Below are 24,371 nucleotides of genomic sequence, written 5' to 3' on the forward strand. Positions count from 1 at the left end.
TCCTTGGAGCCAGGAAATTGACCAGGGCTGCAGCTCTGCTCAGTTTCCTGACTCTGAAAGTGGACGGGAGCCAGAAGCCAAGTTGCTGCCTGGTTCCCAGTTCCCTGTCACTCTGGGGACTGGGAAACTACTCCTATCGGGGTGGCAGCCAAGAGTCAGACTGCCCCACCCCCAACAGGCGCATTCCCCCACTCCTGTCAGGGATGGCAGCCTGCCTCTCAGCTGTCACTCCTGACAGGAACAGCTGATGTTCCTGACAACAGCAGGAAACCACTCCTGTCAGGGGTGGCACGAGTTAGGCTGTGGCCACCCCAACAGGAAACTGCTCTTGTTGGGCTGCAGCCAAGAGTCAGGCTGCTGCCCCTGACAGAGGCAGTTTCCCCACTCCTGTCAGAAGCAGGAAACTGCTCATGTCAGGGGCACCAAGAGTCAGGTTGTGGTTTCCCTGCTCCTGTCAGGGCAGTAGTCGTGTTAATCTGAGACGCACAGATCTCTATGTATCTCTATGGTTGACTGTAAAGTCCCTCCTTTCCTCTTTAAATAAAATTTCCAATCTCCACAGCACCTTAGCATCACAAACCTTTCCGATGTTTCTCTATTTGTATTCATGAATATATCTCTGCTGTCCAGTAAGCTTTGAAGAACAAATGAAAAGTAATCTTTTGGGTTCACACAGTCACTTGGCCCTGTTGGAAAGCAAAGTTTTGAAATATGGATACTGTCAATGGCCCCTGCACAGTGTGGAAGCTTCGTCCTCTCCAATCCAGCTAGTTCTGGAGCTCTTCTTATTATGGTAACCATCAGTTGGTAGATCACCAGCAACGGGCTTTACAATCTCAAAGTGCTTTGCAGCAGATCTATAGCTATCTGGTGTTTCCATCGTCCACAGGGTAATACCCAATGCTGCACTGATATATTTCCCTGAATAGAACATTCTACCATTGGAGATTTTGTGCGAGATCTTCAAACAGCTCCATGCAGGTCTGGTTCCACCTCTGAAATTTCTCAATTCCCTGCTGGTCCTCCCAAGTTTCTAGAGCAAGGTGATCTCACAACACTTGGCTGGTTCTCCTACACCAGACTGACAGTCCTCACAAGAATATCTGTAATCACAAAGGCATTCACCACATCTTGTAGCGTGTCAATGGAGCTGACACTGAAGATCAGCTTTCTTTAATATTTCAAAATTCTGCCCACATTCCATTCAGCAGCTCACTCCTTGCCTATTCCATGGAAGGAGCACTTGTCCCATGTTCAGGAACACAGCCACGTAACAGTGATCAGGAACTGCTATCAGCAAATGTGTGAAGGCAGGAGACGACACTAATACCACAAAGCACAGTAATGCCCAGGGTGTCTCCCTGTCTGCACAGAACCTTGGGATATCACCCCTAAAATGGTAGCACTGATGTCACATAACAACAGTGCCAACATGGACATGGGTATACAAAGCGAATGTTGTGTTTTACCAGTATCCAGCACAGTATATGTGGACACTTGGTACTTCTATGGGAAGAACACAAGAACACATACATAGTCCAGTAACCAAGTATGCTTGTCAATTAAACTTCTTCTTTGGCTGGTAATTAAGTCTGAGTCTCTTTTGTACCTTCTCCTATCGATATTTGTGATTGGTTATTGTGACCTTTTGTAAACTTTAATTCACTTTTCACATTTGTGCTCACAATTATGGAAGTTTTGTAGGCCCAATTATCCAAACAGATCTGACACAGGACATTGTATTTGCAATTACAGAGAGGCTTGGGAATAAAAAGACTTGAGGCAAAATTGAAGGAGTGCCGATGACATAAGCAGTCTATGTTTAGGTGTGCAGTGTGCTTGTCTGTTGTCAGTGGAAGTAATTAGTGTTAGATTACATTTACAGCAGGGAAACATAATGAGCCTATTTATATATAGTTTATTGAAAAAAAAACATTTAAAAGTCTAATTACTGCTCCTCAGGTTCATCTTTCTTCCTAGCTTTAAAGGAAGCAGAGAAAGGCTACCCAGAGTACTGAAGACAATGGTTTGTAAACAAGACAAACATGGCTCTGACCTTATGTGGCAAATTGAACAGATTAAGTGAATAAAGATAAAGGGAGGCGAGAAAGAAAGGAGGCATCCTGTTGGTTAATGATGCTCACAAGTTAGAGACAGGCAACAAATTTAGTAGTTTAGGAAAGTTTCTCAAACTGTTATAAACTAAGATGAGCATAATGAAGGAACCAGTAACTCCTTTGTTGTGAAAGGAGATTAGAGAATTAAATAAAGCACAGTACCTATTTGGAGAGATTTCATAACAACAACTTGCAACGGCATTGGTGAGCTGAGATGAAGTCAAGGGAGTACAAAGAAATCTGTAAAATGGGATCAGTATGATGGAATGGAAAGACAGGATGCACAGTGGGAGAACATGCTGTGTGTGTATAGTAAATTAAAAAATATTATGGTGAGGAACATTGCCATTGCAACATCAAACAGCCAACAGCTAGAAAATGCCAGACTCAGGCCGTCCATTCATCCGGTCATGCAGTTATGCTTTTATTGTGTCCTTAATTACATAACCAGATGATATTTACTTCCACAGGACCCTGATGCCATGCACAGGATGAACCATGTTCACCATGGGCACTGGAAAAAGTGGGATGGGGACTAGCATCCAAAATGGGCCAGAATTCTTTGTTGCAACCTTGTGCACCAGACTACAATACTACTCACTCAAATATGGCCTAGCTGACCCTCCACCTTGCCAGCTGAGTAGAAGGTTCTTCATTATGCTACCTTGCTCTGGTCATAGGCCTGCAGGGCTGTCCCCCTTGTTACAGCCCTGCTGAGTCCCAGTTTTCAAAAGTGAGTGGGATATGTTCCCCAATTAAAGAAGAGAGAGGGCAATGACTCCCAACCTCCCTCTCTACCCATCCTGGCCATCTCCAGTGGCTATGAAGTTCTCTGACTGGGTAGCTCTTTAAACATTTATTTATAATCATTGTTCAGCATGTGGCCACAGGCCTTCTTTGCTGCACACTCTTCAAACCCTTCTGTAAATTCAGAATTACTAGTTTTCTAATTAGCTTTTCTATGTGACTAATGGACTATCACTATAGCATTGGAAGACTCCACAATCATGGATGAATTTATCTTTACGCTACCACTGTGAGATGAGTGGATGAGTTGATGGTATTATCCCAATTTTACAGACAGGGCACTGAGGCAGAGATATTAAGGATATTGTTGCCAAAAATATCCAGTAATACTAACTGCCCTATTGAAGCCACTTATGAATTTGGGTTCTACAAGAACTCTACACATTGAGGGACAAGTGAAATGCACTAAGAGCTTTCAGAGACTTGGTATCTGAAATGATGATGATGATTCAAATCAGCATTCATTGTTCCATACTCTCTTTCTTTTTAAGAATAGGCTCACACTGCTGAATCTGGGAAGTCAAACTACTTTGGGACTGGGCAGTTTCCCACCATAAGATATTGCTAAGAGGCACCTACATGCCAGGACAGGAGAACAAATGCAGATAATATATTTTAGTAGCAACTGATTCACCTGAGTAACCTGTAGGTCAGACAGTTACAAATCAGATTTTGACCACAACAGATTTAAATGTTTGTCACTTCTCTGAACTGCTTATTACTGCTGAACAAGTACAGTACTATCACAATGCAATCTTTAATATATCTGGATTCAGCTGGTGAAAGCAAGTTCACCTGCCAAGAGCCAGAAGATAGATCTACTAAAGTCTAAAGCTCTTACTTATCTTAAAAATTCTCTGTGCATGATCCACTTATTTTCTCCATCAATCCTGCTAAGACCACCATCCATTCCATTGAGGAAGACAGTTTTGTCTGGCCTATGATTATTTATCTGTCCTGCATCCCAACTGATGAATTCATACAAAATGGTACATTAAAACTAGAAAACAGGTATAATAAAACAAGAATATTACTTCACAGTACAATAAAAATAAATAAAAGTTTTAATGCACAGAAAGTAATGGCTACCTTTGAAGAACAGGCTTTATGTAAAATTCATAAACATCAACCAAAATTTCATAAAACTAAGTTAAGGAAGCAACTGATATCATCAATAAATATTATTTCTCCCCAGTTCTTAAGATCATGCTTGAAAAGTGCTTACAGACACAACTTACGGGCTTGTCCTTGTTAAATATACCCCTTTCCTTGATCTGCCATTCTAAAGGCCTTCATTAATAAAGGGTAGATAATTTTTTCCTTAATGATGGAACACTTCCACACTTTGGCAAACACTGATATATATTCTTCCAGCTGAGCTACCCTGGAGTGACATCCAGAGAACCCTATTACTTCAACTTTAAAAAAACTACTATTCACTCTATATGAAGCCAACAGATTTACTAATTGATGCCTCACTAGGGCAAGTATCATGCAAAATATCGTATTAATTTTCAAGACTTTAGCCACTTCATTAATGTGTAGTAAAATATAAAATATGGGAAAATTATACACCAAAGGCACATCAAGAACCATGTCTGTCAGACAAAAATACCTTAGGCTCTGAAACAATGTAGATGAATATTCATGTCACCAACAAATTCTACTGAGGTTAAGACAGGCTCCTTTGTCTACCATATTTGTAACCTCCCACTGCCCCATAATATCTGCCCTGCTCCTCTTTGCTCTCTTGCTGAGTCCTCTAAATATTGTCCTGCATACTTAGATTCTCACAAACCTGCAGGCAGAAGTGTTCTAAATCAGCCTCTTCTTCCTGCTCCTGCCATATGCTGCCATCCAATCCTTTCCCAGAGGTAAATTTATTCCCTCTTCTTCCAACCTACCCTTCAGCAAACCTGTCTTTCAGCTGCCCCATTTCCTACTGTTGCAGCTGCATTACAGTCCTGATAAAACCTGACAATCTCTCTGCATTTCCTTAACACCCCGACCCCACTGAACCAACTATTTAGGAGTGAGGAAATATCTCTCAAAGTTCCACAGAAGTTCTGTATTTCACACCAATTAGTTACTAACTCTTTATAGGTGCTGAACTAGGGATGTTTTTGGTTTCCATTCCATCCAGAGTTTACAGTTTGGTTCACTGGCTCTCAGCAGCCCACTGCACAAACTGTTCCTGTACCCCTGTAAGTCTTTGTAGTGCTCTGAGAATTAAGTAACCGTTTGGAGGTTTGAGTCCTTGCTCTGATCCACCATACAGAATTCAAGTCATTCTCTGTGATCTCAGAGAAAGACAGTCATGAGCTGCAGGAAAAATTAAGTCATGGGGATTTTAATTTTCCTCTGAGATAACAGGAGAATGTCAACTTTCTGATTATTATGCAGTCTGCAAATTAAACCTACAAAAACAAGCAAACATGCAAAACTACATCCCCCAACACTGGAACAGATATTTTGAAATGAAAATAAGTGAAATTCTTCTATCTAGGAAATAAATGGCAATTACAGGATTTCTTTATATTTTGCCAAGGTAAGTTTTCGGAAGTCCTTCCATATTCATAGATGCTTCATGGATACTTCTTGATACCTCAATAAAAACAATCTCTCCCACATTCCACTACAGAAAGTTGTGTTTGACTAGCTTGCATGCACGAGGAACATTTGAAGGTTGAAGATATGGAGCTATACCTATCTCCTAGAATTGTAAGGGACCTTCAGAGGTCATTGAGTCCTGTGCTCTGCACTGAGAGCAGGGCCTATCACCATCCCTGACAGATATTTATTTTTTATTGTTAATGTATTTGACCCAGATCCATAAATGGCCCCCGCAAGGATTAAACTCACAACCGTGGGTTCAGCGTATCAGTGCTCAAACCACTGAGTTCTCTCTCCCACTGCCCTTGCCCTAATTATTTTGCCTTTTCATTATAAGCAGCATTGAAATTGTACGGTATCAATTTTACTGTACTAACTGTAGCATTCATGAAGTTGTTGGAATTAATAAGATATTGACCCTTGTCTGACTCATTATAATTACAGCTACTTATTGCTAGGACAGGGAAAAAGATGATAATTCCACAGGCTTTTTTTCTCCCTCTCATTTTATTGCTAGATGTTTAATTTACAGGGGTATTGAACATGTACTATGGTCCCTGGTGTTAAATTATCAAGTTTACACTCGTAGGGAAATGTATGTTGCTGAACTGATAAGAGTCAAGCAGACTAGCCTTCTACTAAAAACATCATTGGTGAAAATACTTGTCATTAAATCCAGGACAATTAAGTAACTAGAAAAACAGTAAGGTACACAGGGATCTAATAGTGACTCACTTTTCTGCCCTCTACACCTGCAGAGCACTGCCTTTGATTTGTCTGAAATCTGTAATATGATTTAATGCAACATTTTTGGAGAGGACAGGAATGTTAATGTGTAAAAAGCTGGAGAACTCACTGCACACTTTATTCTATATTACAGAGATTTTGGAGCATAAGCTTTTGTGGGTAAAGACCCGCTTCATCAGATGCATGAGTGTGTTGGGGGTTTCAGATGAGTATTTAAAGAGGGGAGTCCCAGTAAAAGGGAGGGCCAGAGCTGACAAGGTCTATTCAGTCAGGGTGGAAATGGCCCATTATCAGTAGTTATACATCAAGAGAGAAACAAGTCAGATCAGATGGGGGGATATGACCCGTTGTTAGATTCTAATGTGGAGGTGTGAATGTCCAGAGCAGAGAAACTGCTTTTGTAAGGGGCCAGCCGCTCCTAGTCTCTGTTTAGTCCTTGGTTGATGGAGTCAACTTTGCAGATGAATTGCACCTCAGAGATTTCTCTCTCCATTTTATTTTTGAATTTTTGTTGTTGTTGTAGGACTGCTACTTTTAAATCTGTTACTGAGTGTTCAGGGAGACTGAAGTGTTCTCCTGCAGGTTTTTGTACATTACCGTTTCTGATGTCTGATTTAGGTCCATTTATTCTTTTATGTAGAAACTGTCCAGTTTAGCCAATGTAAATTACAGTGGGGCATTGCTGGAACAGGATGTGTAAGTAAATGAGCCCTTGATGATATACTATTACTGATAATGGGCCATTTCCACCCAGACTGAATAGACTTTGTCAGCTCTGGCCCTTCCTTTTACTGGGATCCCCTCTTTAAATACTCCTCTGAACAGCCCCCCCCCCCCCGCTCCCTCCACTCATGCATCTGATGAAGTGGGTCTTTACCCAGGGAAGCTTATGCTCCAAAATATCTGTTAGTGTATCAGGTGCTACAGGACTTCTTGTTGTTCTTGAAGATACATACTAACATGGCTACCTCTCTGATACTCTATATTACAGTCACTTATCCTGATCCAGGCATACCAGGTTTTGAAGGTTAAACCAGTTTGCTATCTTGGAATCAGGCAGAAATAGAGAACCCGCAACAAGCAAATATTGTTCCAACAGTAATAAATGCAAAGCAGATAACAGTGTGCTGACCAAATACAATAAAAACACTTCCAAGCTTTGATACTAATCTACAACAACAATCAGGCATATTTTATATGCTAGTACTGTTGCCCTTGTGATTAAAAACTGAGACTTGAGGACAATTGCTTGTTGATGTACTACACCTCAAAATATTCTCAGCTTCCTTGAATTTGTTGCAAATGTACTACATGACATCTCACACATTTCAAATTTAATCACAGAAGCTGCACTTTAGGATTGTGTTTTATTTGAATTATTTTCAAATGATGCTTTAAAACTGCCTTTCCCCCCTGTTCAAGTTCTACTGCTTGCAAAACATTTTTACTTACCCCCAATCAGCATTGTGCAAATGGAGAAAATCTTTTCTGCATCAGTATTGGCTGAAACATTTCCAAACCCAACACTGGTGAGGCTGCTAAGAGTGAAATACAGGGCAGCTATATAGGCACTTCTGATTGACGGGCCTCCTAGTGTATTGTTGCCGTAGTACGGAGACTCTATACGTTTTCCCAACTCATGAAGCCAGCCTGTTTAGGAAAAAAAAAAAACCATATCCAATGAGAAGCAGCATAATGAAAGCTACCTATTTGGTAAGATAGATAAAATATTTTTTAAGATTTAGGACATTGGCTATTACACGTGATTCAAAGAAGATTAAAGTTCCAATCCTGGAAACACTTTTATTTGGAAAATTAAGTCCATATGTGATTTGTGCTTAGGCATGAGTACATGTGGTGAAAAGGGACTTCTTTCCTGTAATTAACTGTTTATGAGATATACTCAACAGCTGCATTGTCAACCCAAAGACTCCAGGTTAGCAGAGAAAATAAAAAAAAGAATCTAATAATACTGTACTATGAATATTATTTCCATTTTATTTTTTTGATTACTTACTGTTTGGAAAGCTTTTTGAGCTTCTGAGAGGAAAAAGCATGACCTGTTAATTATTATCAAAGATTTTGGATCTGTGTGCGTATGTGTATGTATACATTTCAGAAAGCCAGACAAGAATTATACACCAAAATTAAGATTTTAAAAAGAGGCTGCAGTAAATCTTTTTTCCAAATTGTTCATCTAATGTTTATTTTCATTTTGCCAAGTTGAGGGAAAGCTAAGTAATACTTGCTTACACATAAGGGGTGCATTTACACTGGGAACTAACTTCAAAGTTAACTTTGAAGTTAGGCACTACATCGAAGTAGCCAGAAGAGAGTCTACACACATTTTCCCTTACTTTAGCCGCGTCTACGCTAGCCAGCTATTTCGAAGTAGCCGTGCCAACTTCGAAATAGCGCCCGCCACGTCTACACGTGCTGAGTGTTATTTTGAAGTTGAAATCGACGTAAGGCGGCGAGACGTCAAAGTTGCTATCCTCATGAGGAGATGGGAATAGCGCCCTACTTCGACGTTGAATGTCGAAGTAGGGCACGTGTAGATGATCCGCGTCCCGCAACATCGAAATAGCGGGGTCTTCCTTAGTGGCCATCAGCTGACGGGCTGAGAGACGCTCTATCCAGCCTCGGAGCTCTATGGTCGCCACGTGCAGCAGCCCCTTAAAGCTCCCCGCCCCCTTATTTCCTGTGCAGGAAGCTGAGAGCTCGTGCAGGCAGCAGCACTGCCACGTGCACAGCCTGCACAGACCTCAGAAGCCCCAGCCCGTACCCTGAACCTCATGGCAGCCAGCCAGACCCCCAAGAGCCCACAGGGCACCCCCCCAAGGGGACCCAGGGCTCCCAGCCTGCCAGCCAGAGGGTGAAGAGGCAGCGGGGACCCTCCTGGACGGAGGCCAAGATCTGGGACCTGCTGGGGCTCTGGGGCGAGGAGACGGTGCTCCAGGAAATGGGGAGCAAGAGGCGGAACGTGGATGCGTTTGCTCAGCTGGCCGAGGGCCTGGCTGCCCGGGGTCACCCTGCCCGCACTCCTGACCATGTCAGGAGTAAAGTGAAGGAGCTGCGGCAGGGTTACGCCTGGGCCCGGGACGCAGCCAGCCGATCTGGGACCACCCCCGCCACTTGCCCCTTTTACAGGGAGCTCAGGTCCATCCTGGGCCCCCGGCACACCTCCTCCCCCCTGGCCACTCTTGACACATCGGCCAATGAGCCCCAGTAGGCCCTGGAGATGGAGTCCGCCCCGGAGGCAAGCCCTGCACCCCAGGGCCCGCCCCCCAGGAGCCCACCCCTGGGACACCAGAGGAGGAGAAGGGGGATTCCTCCAGCGACGGGGGGCTCCACATCGCCCTCCCGTCCCGCAGCTCCAGCAGGGCGTCCGCCCAGTGGGTGTCCCCCGAACGTGGGAGAGGACTGTCAGGTATGTACCCGCCCCCCGGTGCACATCCCCGGGGTTAAGGGGAGGGGACTAGAGACATGACGAGGGCCCTCCACACGCCCAGATGACCATGGCCCCAAGGACAGCAGTGACATGTCCCTCAGAAGAGTGCATCAGCCCCTGCCCCCCAGCAGGACAGCACCATGCCCCATACCTGGGGATGGGGGGAGCGGAACCTAGGGTCCCCCGTGATGGGGGGGGACACCCATCAGCAGCAGCAGCATCTCCGGGGGACGGGAATGGGGAACCAGCAGCAGAGGGGTGGGGAGACAAGGGCCACGGGTGAGGGCCCACACTAACGGCTGTCTCCACTCTTTTTCCCCCTGTGTTCCACAGCTGCAGCATCGGAGGGCCTGGAGAACGCCGGCGAGGTGTCCGTGGTCCCAGAGAGCCCACCGGGGCCATCCCAGCAGGCCAGCCCCTCGGCGGAGCACAGACCAGCCCCAGGACAAGGCCGACAGAGGAGGAGCCACCCGCGGATGGCCACAGAACCCCAGCTGCTTGCGACCCTCCGCCATCAGCTGGAGGTGTCGGAGCGGTGCCTGCGGGTGGAGAAGCGGCAGCTAGAGCTCCAGGAGTGAGCGGTGGCCTGGCGCCAGGAGGCTTGGGGGCCCTTCATGTGCACATTCCACCAGATCGCGCAGCACCTGGCCCCCCCGCCACTCCGCCCGCCACTCACCTGCCATCCCTCCACCGTCTGCCACCCTGGGGCCTGCCGCCGAGGGGGACCATGGGCCTGTGGACACCGGCTGGCCCTATTTGCCGGTTCTCCTGGCCCCCACCCAGCCTCGACCAGGGCTCTGGCCGAGACGTGGGTCGCTCCCCCAAACACCGGGCGCTGGACAATAGGGTGCAGAGCCGAGGACATTGCCCCCCCCCCGTACATATTCCCACAATGTTTGTAAATAGTTTTTGTTCTGCCCCCCCCATGTACATAGTTCCCCCCTTCCTTCTGTTAATAATAACGTTGCACTGTTTTGTTTCAAACAACATTTCCATTTATTTCAAAGAAAAGTGTGGGGGTGTGTGTGCTCTCGGGTGCTCTGTGGTGTGGGCGTGGGGGCAGGGAGTGTTGTGGAGGATGGGAGGGTGCAGTGGGTGGGTCACCGGCAGCTGGCCCTGCCAGCATTCACCCTGCAGCCTGGTCAAAATGGGCCCACAGGGCCTCCCGGACCCAGATCCCCTCAGGGTTGACCTGTCGACTGGGGGCAGTGGGTGGCTGCACGTCGGCCCTGCCAGCCTCCACAGCCCAGCCTTGGAAGAAGGCCTCTCCCTTATTCTCTACCAGATTGTGGAGTGCGCTGCACACGCCCACGACCTGGGGGATGTTGGTGAGGCCTGCATCCAGGCGGGTGAGGAGACACCTCCAGCGCCCTTTGAGGCGGCCGAAAGTCCGCTCGACCGCCTGGTGCGCATGGTTCAAGTGCGTGTTGATCCGCTCCTGGCTGGCTGTGACATGGCCCGTGTAGGGGTGCATGAGCCAGGGCCGGAGGGGGTACGCTGCGTCTGCGACGACACAGAGGGGCAGGGTGGTGGTCCCCACAGGGATCCCCCGCTGGGGGATGTAGGTCCCCGCCTCCAGCCGGCGGCACAGGCCTGAATTTCTGAACACCCGGGCGTTGTGGGTGCTGCCAGGCCAGCCGACATAAATGTCCAAGAGGCGGCCCCGGCTGTCCACCAAGGCCTACAGGACCACGGAATGCTATCCCTTCCTATTGAGGAAGCGTCATCCGCTGTGCTCCGGGGCACAGATGGGGATATGGGTCCCATCCAGAGCCCCAAAGCAGTTTGGGAAGCCCAGGCTGGCAAACCCAGCGATGGCAGCATCCAGGTCCCCAAGCTGCACGAGCCTGTGGAGGAGCAGGGCATTGATTGCGCTGACGACCTGCAGGGGAAGGACATGAGAGAGCACTGGTGAGGGGTGTGCAGGGTGTGTCCGGCCCTCCCCACAGGGCTCCCCCTGTCCCCACAGGGCTCCCCCCCTCCCCCTGGGTCCTCTTACCTCCATGAGGACAGCTCTGACAGTGGCCTTGCCCACGCTGAACTGCTGCCCTATGGATCGGTAGCTGTCTGGAGTGGCCAGCTTCCAGACAGCGATGCCAGCGCATTTCTCTACTGTCAGGGCACGTCGCATGGGGGTGTCCTGGTGCCGTAAGGCAGGGGTGAGCCACTGGCAGAGCTCCAGGAATGTCTGTCAGCTCATCCGGAAGTTCCGGAGCCAGCGGTCATTGTCCCACTCGCCGAGCACCAGCCGCTCCCACCAGCCTGTGCTCGTGCGGTATCTCCACAGCCGGCGGCGTGTGCAGCAGGGGGGGCTGGGAGGGCAGCAAGGTCTAGGGCTGCTTCCTCATCTCCCGAGGATAGCTCATCTTCCTGAAATAAAAGATGGTCAGCTGCCTCCTGGATAGCACTGAGCAGGGCAGCCACTGGTCCTGCAGGGGCAGGTGTGGGGGCCTCTGGCTGCTGCTGCTGGGGGTCCATGCTGCTTCCACAGGGTGTGCGGGCTTGTGGCTCTGCAGACTGTGTGCTGTGCAGGCTGAGTGTATCTGGGAGGGGCCCTTTAAGGGAGCAGCTAGCTGTTGCCCCAGAAGTGCTAGTCCGCCCTGTGACCCTGTCTGCAGCTGTTCCTGGCACCCTTATTTCAGCGTGGGCCACTTTGGTGTGTAGACGCTCCCCTGCAGCTCCTACTTTGATGTAGTACTGTCCAACGTCGACGTTGAACGTCGACGGCACCAGCCCTGGAGGATGTGTAGACGCTATTCATCGAAATAGCTTATTTCGATTTCACTAAATCAAAATAAGCTATTTCGATGTAGCGTCCCAGTGTAGATGTAGCTTTTGAAGTTCGAAGTAGGGAGCCTAACTTCAAAGACCTTACTCCAGTCTCAGGAATGGACCAGTGCCTACTTCAAAGTTTAACTTCAAAGTAGGGTGTGCGTAGACACTCTTCTTTGAAGTTGCTTACTTTCAAATTGTATTTCAAAGTAAGCAACTTGGAAGTAATTTTTGTTGTGTAGGCACAGCCAAGGAATCTAAATAAATGGCAGATTAGCAGCACAACAAGGAAAGAGCAGAGACAAGAAGCTATTCATTCAGAAGCCGCGTCTACACGTGCACGCTACTTCGAAGTAGCGGCACCAACTTCGAAATAGCGCCTGCCACGGCTACATGTGTTGGGCGCTATTTTGAAGTTAACATCGACGTTGGGCAGCGAGACATCAAAGCCACTAACCCCATGAGGGGATGGGAATTGCGCCCTACTTCAACGTTCAACGTCGAAGTACGGAAGGTGTAGTCATTGCGCGTCCCACAACATCGAAATTGCGGGGTCCTCCATGGCGGCCATTAGCTGAGGGGTTGAGAGACGCTCTCTCCAGCCCCTGAGCTCAATGGTGGCCACGTGGAGCGGCCCCTTAAAGCTCCCTGCCTGTGCAGGAAGCTGAGAGAGCGTGCAGGCAGCAGCAGTAACACGCGGCTAGCCTGCACGCTCCTCCGCAGCCACCCAAACCCCCACCCGACGCGATGGCTGCCCGGCAGCCCCCCCAGTGCCCCCAGGGGACCCTCCCCAAGGGGAGCCAGGGCTCACAGCCCAGCAGCCAGGCAGGGAAGCGGCAGCGGGGCCCCTCCTGGACGGAGGCCGAGCTTCGGGACCTGCTGGGGCTCTGCAGCGAGGAGGAGGTGCTCCAGGTAATGGGGAGCAAGAGGCAGAACGCGGATGCGTTCGCTCGGCTGGCTGAGGGCCTGGCCGCCCAGGGTCACCCTGCCCGCACTCCGGATCATGTATGCAGTAAAGTGAAGGAGCTGCGGCAGGGTTACGTCTGGGCCCAGGATGCGGCCGGCCGATCTGGAGCCGCCCCCGTCACTTGCCCCTTTTACAGGGAGCTCAGGGCCATCCTGGGCCCCCGGCACACCTCCTCCGCTCCGGCCACTCTTGATACCTCGGGCGAGGAGCCCCAGCAGGCTCTGGAGGCGGAGTCCGCCCTGGAGGCAAGCCCCGCACCCCGGGGGCCCCCCCAGGAGCCCACCCCCAGGGCACCGGAGGAGAGGGACTCCTCCTCCAGTGACACTGGCCTCCAGATAAAGATGCCATCCTGGAGCTCCAGCCGGGCGTCTGCCCCCCCCCGGGTGTCCCCCGACCGTGGGAGTGGACCGTCAGGTATGTACCCCCCCTGGTGCACACCCCCGGGGTTGAGGGGTGGGGGTAATAGATATGTGGCCAGGGCCCTCCACATGCCCAGATGACCATGGCCCCAAGGACAGCAGTGGCATGTACCTCACAGGAGTGCATCAGCCCCTGCCCCCCCCCGAGCATGACAGTGCCATGCCCCATCCCCAGGGCTGAGGGAAGCGGAACCTCTAGGGTTCCCCAGGGGGAGGGGGTGGGACACCCAGCAGCAGCATGTGATGGAGGGGGGGGAGTGCAAATGCGAGACTCAGGCTAGATATGAGAAACAAGCTGAATAGCTCCCAGTGGCTAAGGATGATCCTGGGGCTACAACTGGCAGGCTACACCTCTGCCCTGAACAAAGAGTAGGGAGGAGCCGAGCTGGGTTTGAATCGGGGGCGGCAGTTAGAGGCTAGGGGAAGGGAGAGCTGGAAGGCAGCCAGCCTGAGGAGGGGGAAAGCTACACCCCAGAGGGGCACCCCTCGGGGTCTTCTCCCCAGGACAGGTTGGAAGGACCGTCTCTGACTGCTGTACTGTCGCTTCTGGGAGAAACTGGGCATCTGTTGCCTAATAAACCTCCTGTCGTACCTGCTGAGTTGAGAGTCACTCCTGCCAGTGGGCGGGGTGCATTACAGGGGGACCCCTGAACCCCATCACAGCAGCATCTCCCGGGGACAGGGATGGGGAACCTGCAGCAGAGGGGTGGGGGGACAAGGGCCACGGCTCGGGGCCCACACTAACAGCTGTCTCCACTCTTCTTCCCTGCCTCCTGTGTTCCGCAGCTGCACCATCGGAAGGACCGGAGAGCGCCGGTGAGACGTCAGTGGTCCCGGAAAGCCCTCCGGGGCCATCACTCCAGGCCAGCCCCTCGGTGGAGCAACGACTGGCCCCACGGCGGGGAAGACGGAGGACGCAGCACCACCAGCCACCGGCAACGGACCCCCAGCTGCTGTCACTGCACCGTCGGCAGCTGGAGGTCGCCGAGCAGCGGCTGTGGGTGGAGGAACACCGCCTCCACCTCCAGGAGCGGGCACTGGCCTGGCATGGGGGGCCTACATGCAGACCCTCAACCGCATCGCGGACTCCCCGGCCCCCCAGGCCACACCGGCCGCTGCAGCGCCCGCCCTGCCTGCTCCACCCACTGCTCTACCTGCTGCTCCAGCTGCTGCGCAGCCCGCCGTCGCACCACCACCCGCCACCGAGGGCCATTCTGCCGAGGGGGACCTGGGGCCAGCTGACACTAGCCGGCCGTATCTGCCAGTCCGCCCGGCCCCCAGCCAGCCCCGGCCAGGGCTGCGGCTGAGGCAGGGATCCCGGCCACCCACCCCCAGCGCTGGACTGTAGGGGCGTGGGGCTCAGGACGTGGCCCCCCACCCTTTGTATATATTCCCCCCAGTTTTATGTTAGTTTTTTGCTGTAAATAGTTTGTATTTGTGACCCCTGTTTTACAATGCTGATCCTTACCCCCATGTAAATAGTTCTCCCCTTCCTTGTCTTCCCCTTTCATGTTATCCCTGTTTTTATGTTAGAATTTCCCTGTACATAGTTCGTCATTGAGATAGTAATAATAAGAGTTCAAAAGATGTTTGATTTGACAAACAACTGTCTGCTTTTATTTTTACAAGAAAAGTGGCGGCGGGGGTGCTCTTGGGTGCTCCGTGGTGTGGGCGTAGGGGCAGGGAGTGTTGTGGAGGATGCGGGGGGGGCGCAGTGGGGGGCCTGCCAGCGTTCACCCCGCGGCCTCATCAAACTGGGCCCGCAGGGCCTCCCAGACCCGGGCCCCTTCGGGGTCCACCTGGCGACTGGGGGCAGCGGGTGGCTGCACATCGGCCCTGCTGGCCTCCACAGCCCAGCCCTGAAAGAAGGCCTCCCCCTTGCTCTCCACCAGGTTGTGTAGGGCACTGCATGCACCCACGATCTGGGGGATGTTGGTGGGGCCCGCATCAAGGCAGGTGAGGAGACACCTCCAGTGCCCTTTGAGGTGGCCAAATGTGCGCTCCACCACCTGGCGCGCGTGGTTCAGGCGCTGGTTGAAGCGCTCCTGGCTGGCTGATAGATGGCCCATGTAAGGGTGCATGAGCCAGGGCCGGAGGGGGTATGCCGCATCTGCGATGACACAGAGGGGCAAGGTGGTGTCCCCCACAGGAATCTCCCGCTGGGGGATGTAGGTCCCTGCCTCCAGCCGGCGGCACAGGCCCGAGTTCCGGAATACCCGGGCGTCATGGGTGCTGCCAGGCCAGCCCACATAAATGTCCAGGAAATGGCCCCGGCTGTCCACCAACGCCTGGAGGACCACTGAGTGGTAGCCCTTCCTGTTTATGTAGCATCCTCCACCGTGTTCCGGGGCGCAGATGGGGATGTGGGTCCCATCCAGAGCCCTGAAGCAATTGGGGAAGCCCAGGGTGGCAAAGCCCGCGATGGCGGCATCCGGGTCCCGAAGCCTCACAAGCCTGTGGAGGAGCAGGGCGTTGATGGCGCGGACGACCTGCAGGGGAAGCACAGGGGAGAGCACCAATGAGGGGTGTGCAGGGTGTGTGTGGCCCTCCCCTGCCAGGGTTCCCCTCCCCTCCCCTGCCAGGGCCCCCCTCCCCTCCCCTGCCAGGGCTGCCTCCCCCTCCCCCCGTGGGTCCTCTTACCTCCATGAGGAGAGCCCCGACGGTGGCCTTGCCAACGCCAAACTGCTGGCCCACGGATCGGTAGCTGTCTGGAGTGGCCAGCTTCCAGACAGTGATGCCGACCCGTTTCTCCACGCTTAGGGCACGCCGCATGGCAGTGTCCTGGTGCCTGAGTGCGGTGCTGAGCCACTGGCATAGCTCCAGAAATGTCTGCCGGCTCATCCGTTCTGGAGCCAGCGGTCGTCGTCCCACTCTCCGAGCACCAGCTGCTCCCACCAGTCGGTGCTGGTGGGGTAGCTCCACAGCCGGCGGCGTGTGCGGCGGGGGGGTGGCGGGGTGCTGCAGGGTTGGGGGTTGAGTCCTCCTCCCCTGCGGGCAGCTCCTCCTCTGTGGCAAGGAGGTGCTCAGCTGCCTCCTGCATGGCATGGAGCAGGGCGAGCACTGCTCCTACAGGGGCGGCCGTGTGGACCTCTGGCTGCTGCTGCTGCTGCTGCTGCTGCTGCTGGGGGTCCATGACTGCGTTGCTCGAGGTGTGCGTGCCTATGGCTCTGCAGACCGCGTGCTGTGCAGGCTGTGTGTGTCTGGGAGGGGCCCTTTAAGGGAGCGGTTAGCTGTTGCCCCGGAAGCGCTCGTCCGCCCTGTGACCCTGTCTGCAGCTGTTCCTGGCACCTTTATTTTGATGTGTGCTACTTTGGCGTGTAGACGTTCCCTAGCAGCACCTATTTCGATGTGGTGCTGCGCAACGTCGATGTTGAATGTCGCCGTTGCCAGCCCTGGAGGACGTGTAGACGTTATTCATCGAAATAAGCTACTTCGATGTAGTGTTCACGTGTAGACGTAGCTAGAGTGTCAAGTTCTGCCCTTTGGAGGCTTTCGCAAATCCAAAAACTTCCTGGATGCTCAGGCATAATGAGGGAAATATAATTTGCTGTGTATGCTGATTTCACCTTCAAAAGATTGTTGTGGGACTTCCATTTTTGGGCTGTATTGTACACCCTTCATGATGCTTCAATAATTATGTTAATTTATGTATATACTGACAGTTTGAAAGGCAAACATCTATCCTTTCCCTGCACTCCATACAGCTCAGTAAAACTATGAGTTGAGAAAATTCCTGTAGGTTGAAAAATTGCAAAATACGTAATAAGCTCCAAGCAAAAAGCTTACCAATTGTGATAATGTATTATGGCTGGGGTGGTTTTTTTTTTTGACTCTGTATTGGCATTTTCTGAAAAAATTCAATCAACGCTCTTACATCAGACTGGTGAGCGTCATTACAGATTGACCCTCCCTTGTCTGGCACCCTTGGGACCTGACTGGTGCCAGATGAGAGATTTTGCCTGACCACAGGAGATCAATATTGTCTACTACACTAAACTTTCACAGCTTACTGGGCTCTCAGAAGACACTTCTGGGTAAATTAGAGCTAAATGACGGCACAGAACACAGAGAGCCAGGACTGGTGGCTGTAAACAAACTTTATGGGATTGTGGGAAACTTGGACGTGCCTATGATAAGTGGTTGTAAGTGTAACTAAAATCATGCCAGATTGCAGATGTTCCCAGATGAGAGAGTTCCAGATTTGAAAGGCTCACCCTGTACTACTAATACACTGAACTAGATAGAAGTATATCTGTAGTCTTCCCCCTACACTTCACATAAACTAGCAGGGTTATCGGAATACACAGGTGGAAAACACATGGCACCTTTGTAAGGCAGCAGTGCAGCCAGCAGAATGACTCCTATATAATTTGTATAGTCAGGGCCAAGGGTTGAGCTCCCTTATTTTCCCTGTACAAATATACTCCCTTTTTCATTTTATTGTTCCATAAACATGCAAACATTAATCAAAACTGGGTGAAAAAAGAGTAATGTGAGGTAGAGCACACTACAGCTACACACTACTCTGGCTCACTATTCAAATCGTCTCCTGGAGCCTTAAAGCTTAGCACTGAGCTCTTCTAATAGCCCATGTATCTGTCTGTTTAAATTCAGGCACCAGTTACTCCACTGCTGCCTTCTACCCTGATGGATATTTTCCCCCCACCAATACACACCCCGCCGCTGTTTCATAGTCGGCATGCAGGACACAGCAGACAGCTACAAGCACTAGAATTTTTTTCATTGATGTCCAATTTCACAAGTAAACAATTCTAGCAGTCCTTCAAATGACCAAAGGTACATTCAAGACATTTAAAGATCTGACATCAGACAAGTCAGTTACAAATATTAAGAATCTAAAATCCAACCAAATCCCACTGGTTGGCTGTTTGCCACTCTTTAGCCTGTCTCCAGGAATACATTTGAAGGTTAACAGAAAAAAAAAACCTATTAATATTTTAGGTAATAACAACATTTTCATATCCTGGTAATAGTGTTTTGAAGTATTTTACATCTAATCTCTTGGCAGTATCTTAGTGAACTTCTCTTTACCAGTTCATATTGAAGCCTCGGAAAGATGTTGCTTGAGTTTGTTTCTTCTTGAGTATTCTGTGTTTTTCTTCACAGTCTGTTGCAGCTTATTTGTAGAGATGGACAGAATGAATTGTGGAGTGCTTGTTATGTGTGAAAGAAGGGTGCTCTCTTCAGAGTATTATGCTTTTCCCCTTTTTGTTTCCATGAAATTATTAAGAAGCACACCTATTTCAGGTGAGTTCAGGTTGGAAGTTGTATGTTGTTACTTTTTTATTGGCTCCATGACTTCACACAAAGTCTATGTGAACCTATTTATCTTAGGAATGCTTAGTGTGTTAAGGCAGTGGTTCTCAAGCAGAAGCATGTATACCCCTGGGATTACTTAACAGTCTTCCAGGGGTACATCAACACATCTAGATATTTGCCTACTCTTACAACAGTCTACATAAAAGCACTAGTTAAGTTAATACAAACTAATACTTCATAGACAATGATTTGTTTATTCTGCTTGGTATACTATACACTGAAATGTAAACACAATATTTATAGTCTGATTGATTTACTTTGGTCAAAATGAGAAAACAAGCAATTTTTCAGTTATAGTGTGCTGTGACACCTTTGTATTTTTATGTCTAATGTTCTAAGTTTTTAAGAGAAGTGAAACTTGAAGGAGTGCACACAAGACAAATCAGACTCTTGAAATGGGTACAGTAGTGTGGAAAGGTTCAGACTGTTAGTGTTAATGCGCACATATATCAGAGCTGCAATTCTTTCCGGACAGTTACATTTCCTTTATCTTTGTGAAGGGAGATTCTCAGAACATCTTCAAATTTAATGTTTTAACCTTTTTTTATTCAGTTAATTTTCTGAGATATTCTTTTATTTCCTTCAGGGTTTAAAAGGAGCTGAAATATTGTTTCATGTTAATTCAAACCATCCTAACTTCTCTTTAAAAGTTAGCTGTCAAATTACCCTTTTTAAAATTAAATGCTTAAAGAGATTGTAAGCTTGAATAGTCACTCAGAGGGATTGCCTTTTCTTTATACCACTCTTTGGAGAGGTCTTTCTCGTCAGCATGAGTTTGGTGAATGATTACTTAACTAATATCACAATTAATATAAACATATCTCAAGTGAAATGGCTGTTTATAGCTATAATCAATTATAGGATCATATAACCTTTATATATTTAAATATAAAAAATATATTTAGTTACTTAATATGAAAATGACTGTTCTGAGTCGTAGTGGCTCCCAGAGTGAAACCTTCACAATACAAAGAGGAATGCATCATCACCCCAACCATATCTGCAGTTTTTATTGCCATCATTCTTCACGTAATTGCTGAGTAGCTCCCAGATGGCACTGAAATCATTTATAGAAGGATGGGAAGCTCTTTAGGCTCATCAGGCTCATCAGGCTGGAAGTTAAGAATAAGATTTCCACCACATTTATCACTGAAATTCAGTATGCTCATGACAACGCAAATTGTGCTCACTCTGAGAAAGATCTTCAAACTACCCTGAAGGTGTTTGCCAGTGCTTTTGGTCTCATCCTCAACATCAAGATCAAAGTGCTCCATCAGCCCTCTTCAAGTGAGTTACCACATAATTCATCTGTTAAAATCAACAAAGAGGTACTGCAGATTGTCGACCTTTTCCTGTACTTTAGAAGTCATCTCTCATCCAAGGCAGATATTGATGCAGAACTCCAACACAATCTGAGCTGTGCCAGTTTTTGGTACAGGGCTTTTGAAGAACACAACATCTGAACAGACATAAGACCTTCCTGTTTAACCATCCTTATTATCTCTATATTTTTTTATGGGTCTGAAACCTGAAAAAGTTACAGGCATCACTCGAAAGTCCTTGAGAGGCATCACCACTGCTGCCTCCGCAAGACCTTAAAGATCGAATGAGATCACCATTATTGAGGCAATGATCATCCATCAGTTCAAAGGAGGGTACCATAATCTTGGTGGACAACTGAAGCGTTATAAAAGTAACTTTGGAAGGATAACTTAAGAAGTGCAATATTGACATTGACACTTGTGAGGCACTTGCCCAGGATTGCTCAAAATGCAGAGAAGTCCTATGGCATGGTCCTCTACTTTTTCAAATTGTCTGCTGACAAACTGAGAACAAGAAGAGGCACACAGGGAAAGAGAGACTGGCTTTCAGTCATGGTCAACAGCCTCCCGCCATACATGAAAACATCTGTCCTCAGTGTAATAGAACTTGTGGTTCAAGGACAGGCCTTTTCAGCTACCTGTGGATCCACAGCTCTCATGGAAGATAAACATACTCGGTAAAAAGTAATTGTCATCATATGACCTTTATATATTTAAATGCAAAACATCATACTATTAATACAACAATATCAGGCAGTTATTAAGTGAAGGTTTGTGTTTGGGTACAAAATATTTACAAATACACCTCTCCAAGGAACTTATGCCATATTAAGCATTTGAAAAACAACAAACATTTTCACCTTCTTAAACAGCCAATACCATGTGTAAAACATATCCCACCATAAATGTTCACTAGAGTGAAAGAATGTATTCTTGGTGTGTTTACAAAGAAATCGATTAGAATAAGCATATTTCTCAAATTTATTCTGTGGGTTTAACCTAATGGGAGGTCTAAAAGATCCACTTTTTTAATTACTTGCTTTATAGTTCTTAAAATATATCCTAAGCAATATTTCTTTTTAAAATCTCCGGATTAAACATCCTCCCATCTTCTACTCTTCCTCAAACATAAAATATCTCACAAAGTCTGCTTTCTTGTAAAAAACAAACAAGTTAACAAACAAAAAAACCACCATCATATTGTCAGCAAGCTGATCTTTTTTACTGGTTATGTCCTGTTGTTTAATGAGACACATTGATAGGTTTATTTGTTTTTCGTTCTTGTTTTTTGAAAAAAAATGGATTCTAGATTTGCCATTTGAAGCATATTTATAATTTCTAATAACAGACTGTGATGAAATAGTCTATGCATAGCATAAACACAATAATTCTTAAATACGTCTTTTAAAATGTAGTATTAAATGAAATATTAAAGGATGTTAAACAAAATAGAAATTATAAAATTACATACTAGACACTGTATAAACTTACCTGAGGATAATAAACTTGGATTTATAACTAAAGAGAGGTTATATTTCAGACATTTGCTTCTCCTTGGGAGAATAAAAGCAGAGGTTTCTGGAATGTCTTTGATTAATTGGAATATTTTGAAACAAATAGCTAAACATATGTATTATTATATTTCAAACATCCTGGCTATAATGTACTTGTATCTATATTTTAATATCCAGTAAAGAGAAATAAATATGAACACGTTATATTAATTTTATCTTAATTTTGCATCAATAATGAGGTCTGTTTCTCTCTCACAACACTGCTATGTAAAATTGTCGGTAATTATAGGCATGTCAGTTTGATGTTGATTCCAGGCAAGATAATGGAGCAGGTGATATAGGACTTGATTAATATAGAAATAAAGGGGTATATAATCAATACCAATCAACATGGGTTTATAGAAACCTAGACCCTGACAAACTAACTTGATCTTTTTGTTTATTGAAATTATGAGTTTGGTTTATAAAAGTAACAGGATTAAAGTAATATATTTGTACTTGGTACCACATGTCACTTTGATTGAAAAATAGAACAATACATCAAAGTGGCATATGTGAAATGGATTAAAAGTTGGCTAAATGATAGCTCTCAAAGTTGTAAATGGGAAACTTTAATTGTAAATGGGGAATCATCACTGAGAGGGTAGGTTTCTACTGAGATCCTGCAGGGAACGGTTCTTCATCCTACATTATATAAGACGTGTGTCAGTGGCCTGACAGAAAACAAAATCATCACTGGTAAAATTTGCAGATCACCAAAAAAAATGCAGAAAATAATGAAGAGGAATAAATATGTGATAATGGACTCATCAATCTAGCTAAGCAAACTATGCCACGATCCACTGGCTGGAAGCTGAAGCTAGACAAACTTATAATGAAAATAAGGTGCACATTGTTAACAGCAAGGGTAGCTCACCGTGAGCTTTAGTAAATGGTTTCAACAGCTGAGTCTCCATCATTGTCAATGTTAAAATCAAGATTAGATGCTTTTCTGGAAGATATGTTCTCAGAATTATTTAGGGGAAGTCCTATTAGCTATATCATAGATGATCACCATGATTCCTTTTGGTCGTGATTATATATGATTCAATATATGTGGATGATAATATTTACCTTATACATATGCAAATTGCAGAACAGACTATTCCATATATGCAGTGGCAAATTGATCTAAAAAATGCAGTACTTCCCCATAATCATATACGTGTACACAATTATGGATAATGCTGTCGGAGAAAAATCCCTTTCCTGAAAGATAGTAAATTATACAGCAAAACTGATTGGAAAACATGAGTATTTGAGAGTTTAAAATTTTTGCCCATTTTCCACTGGGACAAAACCATGACCTTTGAAAATATTTCTGAGAGATAGAGCAAGGAAGTATGTGCACATGGTGTCACCCTATTTTGAGGCACATCTTCAAATCAGGCAGAGCAGGAACTTGAACCTGTGTCTCCTATATGCAAGGCTGCTTTCTGTCGCTGACTCATTTTGACATGGAAGTCCATGAAAAGAGATAGTGGTTTTCAGGTACCTAAAAGGGTGTCAGAGGAAGGAGGGAGAAAACTTGTTCTTCTTCGCCTCAAAGGACAGAACAAGAAGCAATGGACTTAAACTGCAGCAAGGGCGGATTTGGTTGGACATTAGAAAAAAGTTCCTAACTGTCAGGGTGGTCAAACATGGGAATAAATTGCCTAGGGAGGTTGTGGAATCTCCAGCTCTGGAGATATTTAAGAACAGGTTAGATAAATGTCTATCAGGGATGGTGTAGACAGTACTTGGTCCTGCCATGAGGGTGGGGGGGGGGTGCTAGACTAGATAACCTCTCGAGGTCTCTTCCAGTCCTAGTATTCTATGATTCAATAACCAGGCTGAAGCAGCAGCAATAAGGGATGCTTTTAAAATGTAGCTTCATGAATAATCTGTAACGCACATGATACCGATGTATTTGTCTGTTGTAATGCCAATAAATCATGCCAGCTGTGTATAAACTACAGAGATTTTTCAAAAAAACCTCTTTCGTAAGATCTCCTCCAAAAGAACTTATTTTGAAAGAATGCGTCCACTCACATAAAAGCAGATCAAAAAAAAAGTGGGGGGCAGGCAGAGCATCTATACATTTTCTTTTGAAACAAGCTTTCAAAAGGGGATGCTTTTCCTGAAATTGGAAAGGAAGAGTGATTTCGAAAGGCGAAGCACATTCTTTCAATATACTTTTGAAAACACTTTTTGTGTGTAGATGCTCTATGGGATATTTCGAAAGAGCCGCCTTCTTTCAAAATAATCTTTCAAAAAAGCTTGC

At 47.3% G+C, this 24,371-nt stretch overlaps 1 protein-coding gene across 1 annotated transcript in view; it reads right to left on the bottom strand.

The window, feature by feature from the left end:
* Positions 1 to 24,371, bottom strand: part of KCNH8 (potassium voltage-gated channel subfamily H member 8) — a 428,672-nt gene that overhangs the window by 85,695 nt on the left and 318,606 nt on the right. Inside the window, exon 8 of the mRNA XM_074986135.1 lies at positions 7,737 to 7,934. Within this exon, the coding sequence (XP_074842236.1) occupies positions 7,737 to 7,934 (198 nt within the window). The remainder of the gene's footprint in view (positions 1 to 7,736; positions 7,935 to 24,371) is intronic.

The sequence above is a fragment of the Carettochelys insculpta genome, chromosome 2 (assembly GCF_033958435.1).
Source record: "Carettochelys insculpta isolate YL-2023 chromosome 2, ASM3395843v1, whole genome shotgun sequence".
Lineage (NCBI taxonomy): Eukaryota > Metazoa > Chordata > Testudines > Carettochelyidae > Carettochelys > Carettochelys insculpta.